At 34.2% G+C, this 11,944-nt stretch overlaps 1 protein-coding gene across 2 annotated transcripts in view; it reads left to right on the forward strand.

The window, feature by feature from the left end:
* Cad96Ca (tyrosine kinase receptor Cad96Ca) overlaps nt 1-11,944 on the forward strand; it is a 153,310-nt gene that overhangs the window by 102,574 nt on the left and 38,792 nt on the right. For both annotated transcript variants that reach the window (XM_014431629.3, XM_067047342.1), the window contains 3 exons: nt 288-460; nt 5,858-6,209; nt 9,862-9,996. In XM_014431629.3, the coding sequence (XP_014287115.1) occupies nt 288-460; nt 5,858-6,209; nt 9,862-9,996 (660 nt within the window). The remainder of the gene's footprint in view (nt 1-287; nt 461-5,857; nt 6,210-9,861; nt 9,997-11,944) is intronic.

Genomic DNA, 11,944 nt, shown 5'->3' on the forward strand with positions numbered 1-11,944 from the left:
GAAACAATTAATTAATTAATAAGTTAAAACAAATAAACAAGGTACAATTAAAAACAAATAAATAAGTTAATAAAGAAAATAAACAAGCCTAAAATGTAAGTAAAAAAATAAATTGAAAATAAATATATAAGTTAAAACAAATAAACAAGGATTAATTATAAAATAAATTAAAAATAAATAAATAAGTTAAAACAAATAAATGAATAACTTAATAAAATTAAAGGCTATCCCAATATTTATTTATATTATTTAGGAATTAATATAAATCCAAATCACTTTGTTTTCAGGGAGGAGAGAACATATTCCTCTACGTTACAGTGTCCAATGGAGTGTTGACTCAGAAGACTCAGGTGTGGGCCAGCATATTGGAGAGTGGGGCCCCTATCCATCCTGGGGGTGTGGGGCAGCTGCCACCGCGGCCCCCTATTTCAAACCCACCACCGCTTCGGACTGTGCTCAAGTAAGTTGTCTTTTAGGAAGATATATATGATATAAAATTGTGTTAATTTTTTTTAAATAATATCTATATCCGTATTATTGCCAAATTTACTGAAATAAATAATTGGTTAATATGTGAAGTTCGTCAATATCAACGTCTATGATATTGAAAATTCATATTGTCGGGTTGCTACTATAATAATACTCCAACGAAACTCAAAACTATGTGGCAGGAGTGAGTGGGAGGTAGCAACCACAAAGCTGTTGTGAGCGAAGAGGCTATGTGAAATGGATTTAACATTGTTGCTGTTATTTTCATAATTGTTATTTATCCTTTCAATTTTCTCATAATATTCTAGTTTATTATTTTACATTCTATTTTTCTATCCCTTTCAACAGCAATAGCTATTAAATACTTATCGCTAGCTGATGGATTGATTAAGTGCCGGATACACCATTGCACCATCGGACAGTTTAAACTATGGTTAGTGAAACCACGAATGAACTCACCAGTAAAGCTAACTTAAAATCATGCGGTACTCTTCACCGATCAATGTTGCTACAACAATTTCAATGTAATTGCACTAATAAGGAAACATAATCAAATCAATAAACTTTTCCAAGTTTCATATTTATTATATGTAAACATATTTGAGTTAACATAAAATGCAGTATTTTGGTTCATTATGATTGGCAGTTCTTTTTATAATAATGATTTGTTCCCGTTGGTAAAATTTGAACTGGTTGAAAAAAATGATTTCATTGTTTGTTTAAATAAATTATGGTTCACTGATTAAAAATTGATATTGTTTTATATTTACTATAACATGATAAATGTTACTTAACTTAGCTTTGCGTAATTAATGAAAAGAAAAAATAGAGAATATTGATGAAAACAGAAAAATATAATCATTATAAAGTTCAACATTTTATTTGAATTTTTGATGACACTAGCGCACAATCTGTCAGCATTTGTCTCAGTTTCAGGTAACGTTGGTTACTTAACTAACACAACTGCATATCAGAAACAGATCACCAAGTTACCGGAGTTTACTTTACTCTTACAATGAGACAAATCTTGGTTTAACCAGATATTGGTGTAACTGGCCCTGATTGTCGTTGGTTTTTGAGCTGTTATTGTTTTCTTTTTCGTATTGTTTTGTATTATTGCTTAGGACCTTCAACTGTTTTGGGATAAATAACTCTTGGTGTTCTACTTCATATCACCCTAAATCTTCTATCGCCACATCAGGCGCCACGTGCTTGCCACTCTATCATCATTCATCCTCATAATATGCCAAACCATTGTAAACTTTATATTTTTATCTGAGAGGAGATGGTGAACTTGCAGAGCCCACGTACTAGGATAATAGCCCGCGTTTTAGAATTCTCCTAAAATTTCAAACCTTTCAAGCAGGTTGAGGGTTAATACGTATTTTGTTGAGGGTTCATGTTTCCCCACCGAATGTTACTACTGGTCTTACAAGGATCTTGTACAGTATAAACTTGGCAGTATGACTTTCAAGTTTTGATTCAATTGTACCTGAGATTGAGAATTAAGATCTATTTTCTGCAGGAAATCTCCTTCTCAACTCCTCTTCCTCTTTCAAGTTTAATAAGAGAGCCAAGGAAGTGGAAACTCCTAATTAAAATTTCAAAACTTTAATTACCTATCCTTAACACTACTGTGAAGTATATTAAATTTAACTTTAATATGTTAAAATTATATTCGAATTTCTTATTATTCACGTTACACTTGTGTTTTTATTTGTACTTGTAGTTGTGAATTTCAATAAATAAAATTTTAAAAAATCTTGGGGCTCTATATATGTTGTTTTTTTTTTATTTGATTGATAGATTTATTTATTGATAGATATTACAATCTGCCACACAGTGGGCAATAGGTAATAGTGATGAATGATCTCATACTTTCTGAAATAAAAAAAAAAAATAAATAAACTCTCTTAAAATATATAAAAACAAAAGAATAGACAAGATGAACATAATCAAACTATACGTATGAAAAAAAATAAATAAAATAACATAATGATAAAATGATATATACAATATTTACACAATCGACCTGAGGATCCCTGAGCCCACACTATTCCCCACGTGTGAGGGGTAGAGCAGAGCTCAAGAGATCCCAGCGCATCCCTCTCGCCGCATCACTGGTAATGAGCCAGTGGAGGCTGAGCAAGTGCGCTAAAGCCGCAAACACTCAACTTGAGTGGAGAATCTGACCATTGCCAGAACTCCAATTGTCCATTTTTATTTTAATAAGTCTCTAGGCCACTGCCGTTTCAACCTTCTAGGTGGGCTGTAGGGATGGGTGGAACTAGATAAGGTTTGAACCAAAGGATTAGGATGGTTGGAAAGGTTTATATGGAATTTTGAGAATTTGGTTGGTAGGAGATCAAGGACAAAAGGGATATGTAGGTCATGGTGTAGTGTTAGAGCTCTATATAACTTTAACTATTTGTTATAATATGAAAAAGCAACGAAGTCATGAATTCTTCAACTACAAGAAAATAATTTTTTTTGCACTTACATTTAGAGATAATGATAATAATAGATGTTTTATAGATCCTAGGTTTCTCAATTAGTTGTTTATGATAATAAATTGGCTTAAACCAACAAAATATCATAAATTTTGGCTTAAAGATAAATTTAACTGAGATTCTATTATGTTTATTCCCTGAAATATTTGTCAAACTTTTAATTTCTTGTCACTCAATTTGCTCATTAAACCTCAACTTAATTGTGAGCTCTGACAATCAATAACTGTAGCTTTCTCAAAGCAAACACAGGCACTGATCAATTCATTATTCAAATAAATACACACTTAGTTGGCTAATTGACAAATGTACATCACAGTATATGAACTCGCCAAAATAAAAACCTATTTTTAAAAAAGGAACTCATCAAGAATGAAAAGTCATTATTAGGAATATTAGTAAAGAATATTTGAGCTCATGTCAACTTGATGCTTTACTCGTTTTCATTTTCAAATGTCCTAAAGATTCACAGACAATGAAGTAAATGAGCATTTGTTCAATAAGAAGTTACGAACTGAATAGCCGACCCTTATAGTACAAGCCCTTATAGTACAAGCCCTTATAGTACAAGCCCTTATAGTACAAGCCCTTATAGTACAACATATCAGCAAAAAGTCAGTTATTTCACCCCAATTTTTTTATTACTTTCATGAAAACTACATATAATTACTAGTCAAAATTGAGAAGTCTACCAAGTATAGTTAATGAGAATACAAAATGGCGGCTGTTTCAAAACGTTAACAAAAAAATAATTTTCCATTCGGAGCTCCATATCGTTAAAAGTGCTGACATCGTTAGAAAACCTAATAGAACATTAGTTGAAGTAGAGTAAATTTACTAAACTATGAATCATAACAGTACTGTTTGTTTACATTCAATAGTTCCCGAGATTCAGTTTTTTTAAAAACATTTCATGAATATGGACTGGAAAATCAGTAGTCAATAAAATTATTATCGGAAATCTATATTTCAGAAGACATTAGACACACGAATGTCTAGTAGGACTCAATTTGAAGCGAGTTAAATGTGCTAAAAAGTAGTTTATGGCGTGTATCTTCATAGGAGTATTATTTTTCATTATATTTTCTAAAATAAATTGATTTATAATTGTTAAGAAAAAAGAGCATATGCAAATATCATATAAACTACTACATCTACGAATATAAGCTAATTTATAGTACGTTAATTCGATTGCTGGCAGACATCTGTACGTCCAACGTTTCCTGAAATATAGTTTTTAATAAATCCGAATTAGAAATAAATTTAATTTGTAAAATATCATAAAAACTACTACTCCTATAAAGATAAACGTCATAAGCTACTTTATAGCACACTAATCTAGTTATAATTTGAATTCCAATAGACAAATTTAGGTCGAATATTCTTTTGATATATAGATTTAATTATTTAAATTCACTAACTTCTGATTTTTCGGTATTTATTTCATGACATGTTGCTTTAAAAAAAAACTGTACTCGGGAACTATTTAACGTAAACATCCCTATTATGATTCATATTTTAGTAAATTTATTTTACTTTAACTGATGTTCTATTTGGTTTCCTAGTGTTGTAGGTAGTTTTAAAGATATGGAGTTCTTAATGAAAAGTAAAGTTTTTTTAACATCTTAAAGCAGTCGCCATTTGGCATTTTTCCGAATCAGACCTGGCTGACTCATCCATTTTGACTATTTATCATACGAAATATTTCTTAAACTAATAAAAAATTGGGGTGAAATGACCTACTTTCTTTTCACGTGGCTCTTGTACTATTATGCATGATAGATACACTCTAACATTTGAAATAATTATATCTTAGCTTCAATATAGAGTAACCTTTCACTCAAATAGTCGACGTGAGGCCTTATATTTAAAGGTTTAGGAATGTATTAACTAAATAATTCAAATGACAAAATTTAATAACTTTCTTTTCCTTTCCATTGTAAACCTATATATAATAGGGTCGTGTATTTGTGAATCTTATATATTCCATGCTAAAAATCGCCATATTATCTGTAACAGTAATTCAGTGAATTTTTATTTGATCGGTAATGTTCAACTATGAAAGAACATTATACACTAAAAACACACACCAAAAAAAAAAGAGAAAAAAAAGAACAAGTGATAAATTTATAGACATTTAAAATTATTTAAATATAATAGAATAAAGATAATTTAAACCACAAAAACTAAAAACTGTAGTATTCGAGGATTCAGTAATTATGTAATATCTTGTGCTATTTTCTTTTGACCTGATAATATTTTTATTTTCTTCATATAATTGAAGTTTTCTATGGTAGAATGTTAAAAGGCTGATAGACAGGGCAAATTTATGTTAGTTAAAAAAATAGCATTATCGGTTTCGAATACGTCCTTGGTGAATTTTATTTCATTGCAAAACCACGGAATAAACCTTGTCATTCTTACTCAAGATAGAATTAATTTTTTTGGTAAATTTTTATTAGTTTTCGAATAATTTAAAATCTACAATCCCTAAAAAATGTCAGGAGTTCATTAAATAGAAAATTAATTTGACTTAAATACTATGTGAAAAAAATATTAATGGAACTTATATTAGGGATGATGTAACTATATCTGAGTTTGTACGCTATATGGTAAGGAATGTCTTGAGTGGACACACTACATGATCCCTTCAGATATTTCATAATTATTCCTATATCAATTGTAGCTCGTATGTTATATATAACATACAATTATATACTAAATAATAATACAGTACATCACGATAATACTTATTCTATAAGATATGATGAATATTTCGGTCTGATTGTAAAATTTGATAAATCATTCGCTTATATGATAACTCTTATATAACTCAAACTATTGATTATCTAATGTTTCAGACCGCCCAATCCAGATAAGCCTCTAGTTCCTCCGCCTCTACGACCGGACGTTCCTCCGCCTCCCCTCATAGAGGCAATCCAGAACGAAGCAAAGAAGCGGAAGGAGGAACACAAACACGATGATTCAGACTCTAAGGAAGATCTTCCAGATCTGAAGCCTAAACCTGTTCTTCCAATCGTGGTGACTCCTTCCACAGTCATGCCGAAACCGCGGCCGAACGTCACAGAACTCGTCATAACATTTTTACCCATAGTGATGCTCTGCCTGGCGCTGGGAGTACTGGCGGTTACCGCTTTCCTTTTCCGCAGGAGGATATGCAAAAATAAGAAGAAGCCTACCAAAGAAGATCTGGTGAGCATATTTTTTTTTTCAATTTGGCCTAGGCTTGAAATGAATTCCGTGACATACTACAATATAGCAACAATAATAGATTTATTTGGTGTAGGATGACCACCCGTATACCATAAATGGCCGGTTCAGAATTTTTTTAATTTGATTTCTTGGTACTATTAAAGATTGTAAAAAAAAAAATTGTTTCCTTATTAACAATTTAGCATGAAGTCAAACTTTTGAGTAAACAGGTCTTAGCGACAAGAAGGGTGCCAGTTTAAAAAGAAAAAGATGTTGAAGTAAGATGTTTGATGTTTTCCTTATTTATTCCAGCTTGGTCTTTCCTTCCCCTAAAGATATACTGAATATACAAGATTGCAGTACTTTGTAAGGAAGTGTTCCTCTAGCCTCAACTTTCCCAATTTCACTAAAACTTGAACTTTTAGTCAGAATTTCAACAATATACTCACTTTTGCGATTACCTGTCACTTTGTAATGTAATATAAAAAAGAATGTTAAAAAAAAAAAAAAAACGTGAATAAAGAAAGAAAGGGGAGCGTTCGTTGTGATAAAACACAGATGCGTGTACAGTTAAAGCGCAGTTTGACGAATTTAATTGCGATGTTGAAACATGTTTTGAATTTTTTTTTGTAATAATTTATATATTGATATTTACAACTGTATACATATATACACATCAAGTAAATTTGCTGTAAGTGATATTATGACATGATAAAAACATGTGGAGAATCTACCCATTGATAGAACTCCAAAAACATTTCTAAAGGAGAAGATCTCGAGGCCATCTTCTTTTCAGACGCCTAGGAAGATTATTAGGTTGTGAAGGAGAAGCCAGGTTAGAAACGAGTTGGTTTGGGTGGTTGGGAAGTTTATTATGGAAGGATTGGTATCTGGTTCTGGCCTAATCGGCAACATAGGGGACATTGAGGTCCTGATGGATGATTTGATTTGTGACAAAGTAAGGAGCATTAAGGAAGTTTAAAGTAAATAGAGAATTTTAAATACGGCTATAACAATTGACAAAAAAAAAATTAGAAATGCTATATTTTGAAATTTTTTATCTTATCGAATTAATGTATATACTGTTGGAAAGTTAACTGACAGGTTAAGGTAGAAAATTTATTTTCGTAAGATAACAATTTTTAAAATTTAGCATTTCTACATTTTTTTAAAAAATCATTGTAACCATATTAAAAATGTGGTTAGAATATTGAGTGACAGGCATTCTTAAAGTTAATTTAATGAGATTTCTAACGATTGTTTTACGTTTGCTGTAAAATGAAAAAAAAAAAAAAATAGTTCCGATTCAGTAATGCAAGGGTTCATCCTCTTTCTGCAATATTTTTGTGGCAGGCCGAACTATAATTACTGTGCTGCTGTTGTATAGTCTTGGAGAGGGGAACAGGGGAGCCATTATTGACTTCTCAAAAATCTTTCAGCTTGATTACTTGACATTTCTAACCCTGACTCTAGGACAATATATCACAGTCCTATAATTTCACTCTTTCACCAGGTTGCAATTTTGGTTCTGATGCTGTTGTATTAATAGTTCGTATTATCCATTGGTACCATAAATGCTTGTGGAAATTATTATTACTTCCATTGATAATGTATAACCGTCTTACTATCAAAGTAACAGTGATCATCATGTAAATTTATATTTGATGTTTTTTTCTTGATAGTTGTACTATCCACTATCTGCGCATTCATGGCCAAAATTGGTCGACATATATCGGTCACATCAAAATCGACAATGTACCCATTGTTAAAAGACTGAACTCCGTCTCACGACTCAACTTTCAAAAACGTATTTTGGGCGTTACCTCTGGAAATAATGTAGTTTCACTTATTTATAAAAAAAGGTAAGTGAAACTAATAAGACCCCGTTAGAAATAAGGTCCAACGGTCATTTTTATTTCATGCGTGACAACAGGTTTATCAATGTAAATTACGTAGCTGAATTCCAGTGGAATCAAGAGGCTTAACGTGTTACAAATTACAGTTGGGTGTGTACAGTTGGGGTGGCTCTGGTAAGACTTTGTTTTTAATGTTTGAAACATTCTTGCGGGTTTGAAAAAGGAACCAGACAAATGCTGGAGAGTTTCTTGAATTCCCTTAGAGGTCGCCCTTGCAGTACCAATAGAAGCATTTGCATAATTTTTTTTTTCCATATCGTGAGAGATCTTACCTTCATAATATCACAAAAAGCGACATAATCTCCCAAACTTCTGTTGCCGAGTAATCGTGGGTTGTGGAATGTCCATCTGAGTAATTTTTGATTGATAATAATATTATTCTGAAGCATATCCTGATAATTGTTTGAAGAAAATGTTACTGATTGATGGGTGGCTTTAATATACCAGCTGTGATCATGGTACAAACTTGCCTACTGAGATTGACCTTTTCACCGGACAGTAGTTTAACGAAATATCTCATGTCTACAAGAAAACAATTAGGAGGACGTTTCTGCAGGAATTATACCAAACAAAAGAGACTTCAACATTCAAGAGAACAAGCTGTTCAAGTAAGGCTTACAAAAAAGGTAGTGATTTTGTTCCTGGGGATGCCAACATCTCCAGTGATATGTTCCTGGGGTAGGACCCATATTGTGTTTCTGGGTTACGACCAACATTGAAAAATAAATATTTTTTAACCTAGAAAAAATGTTATATGTACACTATTATTGTTTTCTTTAATGATTCAGAAAATTCACTCTCCAAAAGCTAAAAAAGGACTTTTTAAAATGAGAAATCCCGTTAGCAATATTTTCTTCAATCAAAATAAATTATTGAACAAAATGTTTTCCACGCCCTGAAACCTTCTAAATCCCTGAAGAATGGGTGGCAATGGTACAACGGCATTTTTGTCCTTTGAATCCATATTAAAAATGGGCGTACCGAAGTCACCCGCATTGAAATGAAATAATTAATTTTATTCTGGGACAAATGTCCCTAAGAATACGAATACAAATACATTATTGACAATTTAAGGTTAATTGTCTGGCAGAAATTTAAAAGTTTCAGTATACATTAAAACCTTTGGTTAAATTATAATTGATAATAGTAATCAATAATGGCTGTATACCTAGCTCACAATGATGTGGAGGTTTGACTATGTAGTAAGTGAAGGAATAGGTGTTGTTTAAAGGAAAAGATGGATGAGGATTGACGAATGGAGATAGGAAGGGAATTCCAGGAGGAGGTTGCATGTATGAAGAAGGATTTTTTGAAGGAGGCGGGTCTATGGGAGGGCATGTATAAATTGATTGGTTAGGATCTAGTGATTAATGAATGGATGGATGAACGAAGAGTGAGGAGATCTAGGATATAGGTAGATTTTTTTATTGAGGGGTAGAAGTGAATCGATTGGTTGTTTAGGAAAAGTGAGGGATGATTGTGGGGTGGAATAGATACGAAACAAAATTGGTACAACTCCCTTAATATTTGAAGAATATTTTTTTCAGTGATGGCATTGAAGCTTCATAGTTTAAAAAAAAATGGTAAAAATCTTTATCTCAATAGTGCAAATGTATATTAGGTTTAGAAATAAAGACCACATACAATTATACCATAGTCATCCTACTTTACGGAATTTGATGTTTATTCTTTTATTTTAGTGTGCTATATTAAATATGTAGTTTCTGTCATTGCAGAAGAAGAAAAACTCTTCAGGGCTGGTGGTTGGTGGAGAGGAACCGATGATGCTCCACCAATGGCAGAGCCCGAGGGCCTTCTCCAACAGGTACACCGCCTGGGACACCCAACTGTCAGAAGCAGTACCTCAGCAGGTAGTGACATAAACAATATCAATAATTTTCTACAATGATAAATAAAGACTTATGTAATGATGAATTTTAGGAAAGATATTTTTACTTTGAGTATTTTAAATACTTCTTACAACGCGGTAGCTATTTTTTTTTAAAATCTTAGATTGTTGTAGTTTTCATAAGCTGAAAAATTTAAATACTAAATTTTAATTTAACAATTGATTGGGGGAAGGAGTATAGTTTCGTACAAAAGGCACCCCTAACTATATAAAAAGTTATAAATAAAAAAAATTAAGAGAAAATAAATAGTCTCCTCTCCTTCACACATCCTCTCCAGCGACTCACGGCAGAAGATGGTGTTCGAGCTCCCGGTGTCGATAAGGCATCGCACTCCTCCTACGCTGATGATAGGGAGACCACCCCGCTCTCCTCTGACGCTGCAACTCACCAACATGCGGTCGCCTCCCCGCTGATACGCCCCTCAGATTTCATCCTGACAACTTCCTCCTTCATCCATCCGCCTCCCTCCTCTCCTGCCGTTTTCTCGTGCTCCTGCGAATCTTCTCTCCTCTCCTTCCAATCCTGTTTCCGACGCCTCGGACGTATCGTGTGGCTCCGTTTCTGATCCATGTGGTCTCCTTGCTATCCCTCTTCTCCTTACTCTCAGTGAGTTCACTTCCATTGGTTCACCTATGTTCGAATCCCTTCGTCTATCTAAAGCATTTTGTGCGCGGACAGTAGGCCATTAAATGCCCGGTTCGGCCGCAACCATGACATCTTCAGTATCCCTTCCTTCCCCCGTTCCTTGGTCTACTAGCCTCGTTCGATCGTCTCTCTCCAGTCCCGTTTCTTTCTCGCCCAAGATCCCTGAAATCCTTTTTCCTCCGGTCTGTTTAGCTCTTGGCCTACTGTCTGAGACCCGTTTCCATCCGGTCTCTTCAACATCCATTCTCATCTCCTCTTCTCTCGCACTGGCGTCCATCATGTCCTGTGCACAGTTTACAAAAGTTTGGTCCCTGGGCAAGCCTTCTCTGTTTCCCGTCTCTCTGGCTAACTGTACTTTTAGTATTGTTGATAGGAATGCCATGATTGCTTGGACTTCCGCTACACTCCTCGTTTCCCTCATCTGTTCTGTGATTTGTTTGAACCGATCGAGAAGAATTCCCGCAAACAGTCCATTACTCTGCCTAGGCCTCTTCTCTTCTCGGAACATCTGAAAGATGTCTTCTTCGGGTGTCCATCTCCCGCCGCCGAACGCTTTTTTCAGTCTGTCTCTCACCAGGCCCGACGGTGTCTCTGCGTCGCCCTGGATTTGATTCAGGATGCTTCGTCTAATCCTGCACACGATTGCGGCTCTTATCGAGTTTGCATCCTCTCTGTCTAGCAGGTTCTCTCCTACTTTAGCCTCTATCCGCGCCATCAGGCGATCTCCTCCTTTTATAAAATGATTTAACTCACCTGTCTCCCCGGTGAACTGGTCTAAATCTGAACAGCTTTCCTCAAGTCCTGCGACTTAGCGGTGCGAATTTTGGTCCATTCTAATGTGGTCGCATGTAGTGCCGCCAAGGTTGTTCTAGGTAGTGGTGGAAGCCCTTGATCTTGTTGTGACTCTACCATTGTAGCTGCAGGAGGATTATCTGGCAATGTCAGAACCGCTGCTCTCAAAATATTGCGGGAAGCCAGAAAAAAAAATTAAAATAAGAGAGAACGAACAACAGAAATTCTTATTCTAGAACGACTGAGAGAGATAGAAATAAAGGGAAAAAAACAAGTTTCTGTTCTCTAAAGGTCCCGGGTTTCGGCATCAGATATAATCAGCCGAGAGGAAAGACTTTAAAAAAAGATAGAAAACAGGGACTAGTAATGAGACACACGAGATCACTTCATATATTGATTTATTCTGCCATTGTTGACGGGGGGAGTCTTAGGATTATGATCTATAATACCTGTACTCTGAATATAACTTATA

This window comes from Halyomorpha halys, unplaced genomic scaffold (genome assembly GCF_000696795.3).
Source record: "Halyomorpha halys isolate HHAL.00 unplaced genomic scaffold, Hhal_1.1 Scaffold39.1, whole genome shotgun sequence".
NCBI lineage: Eukaryota > Metazoa > Arthropoda > Insecta > Hemiptera > Pentatomidae > Halyomorpha > Halyomorpha halys.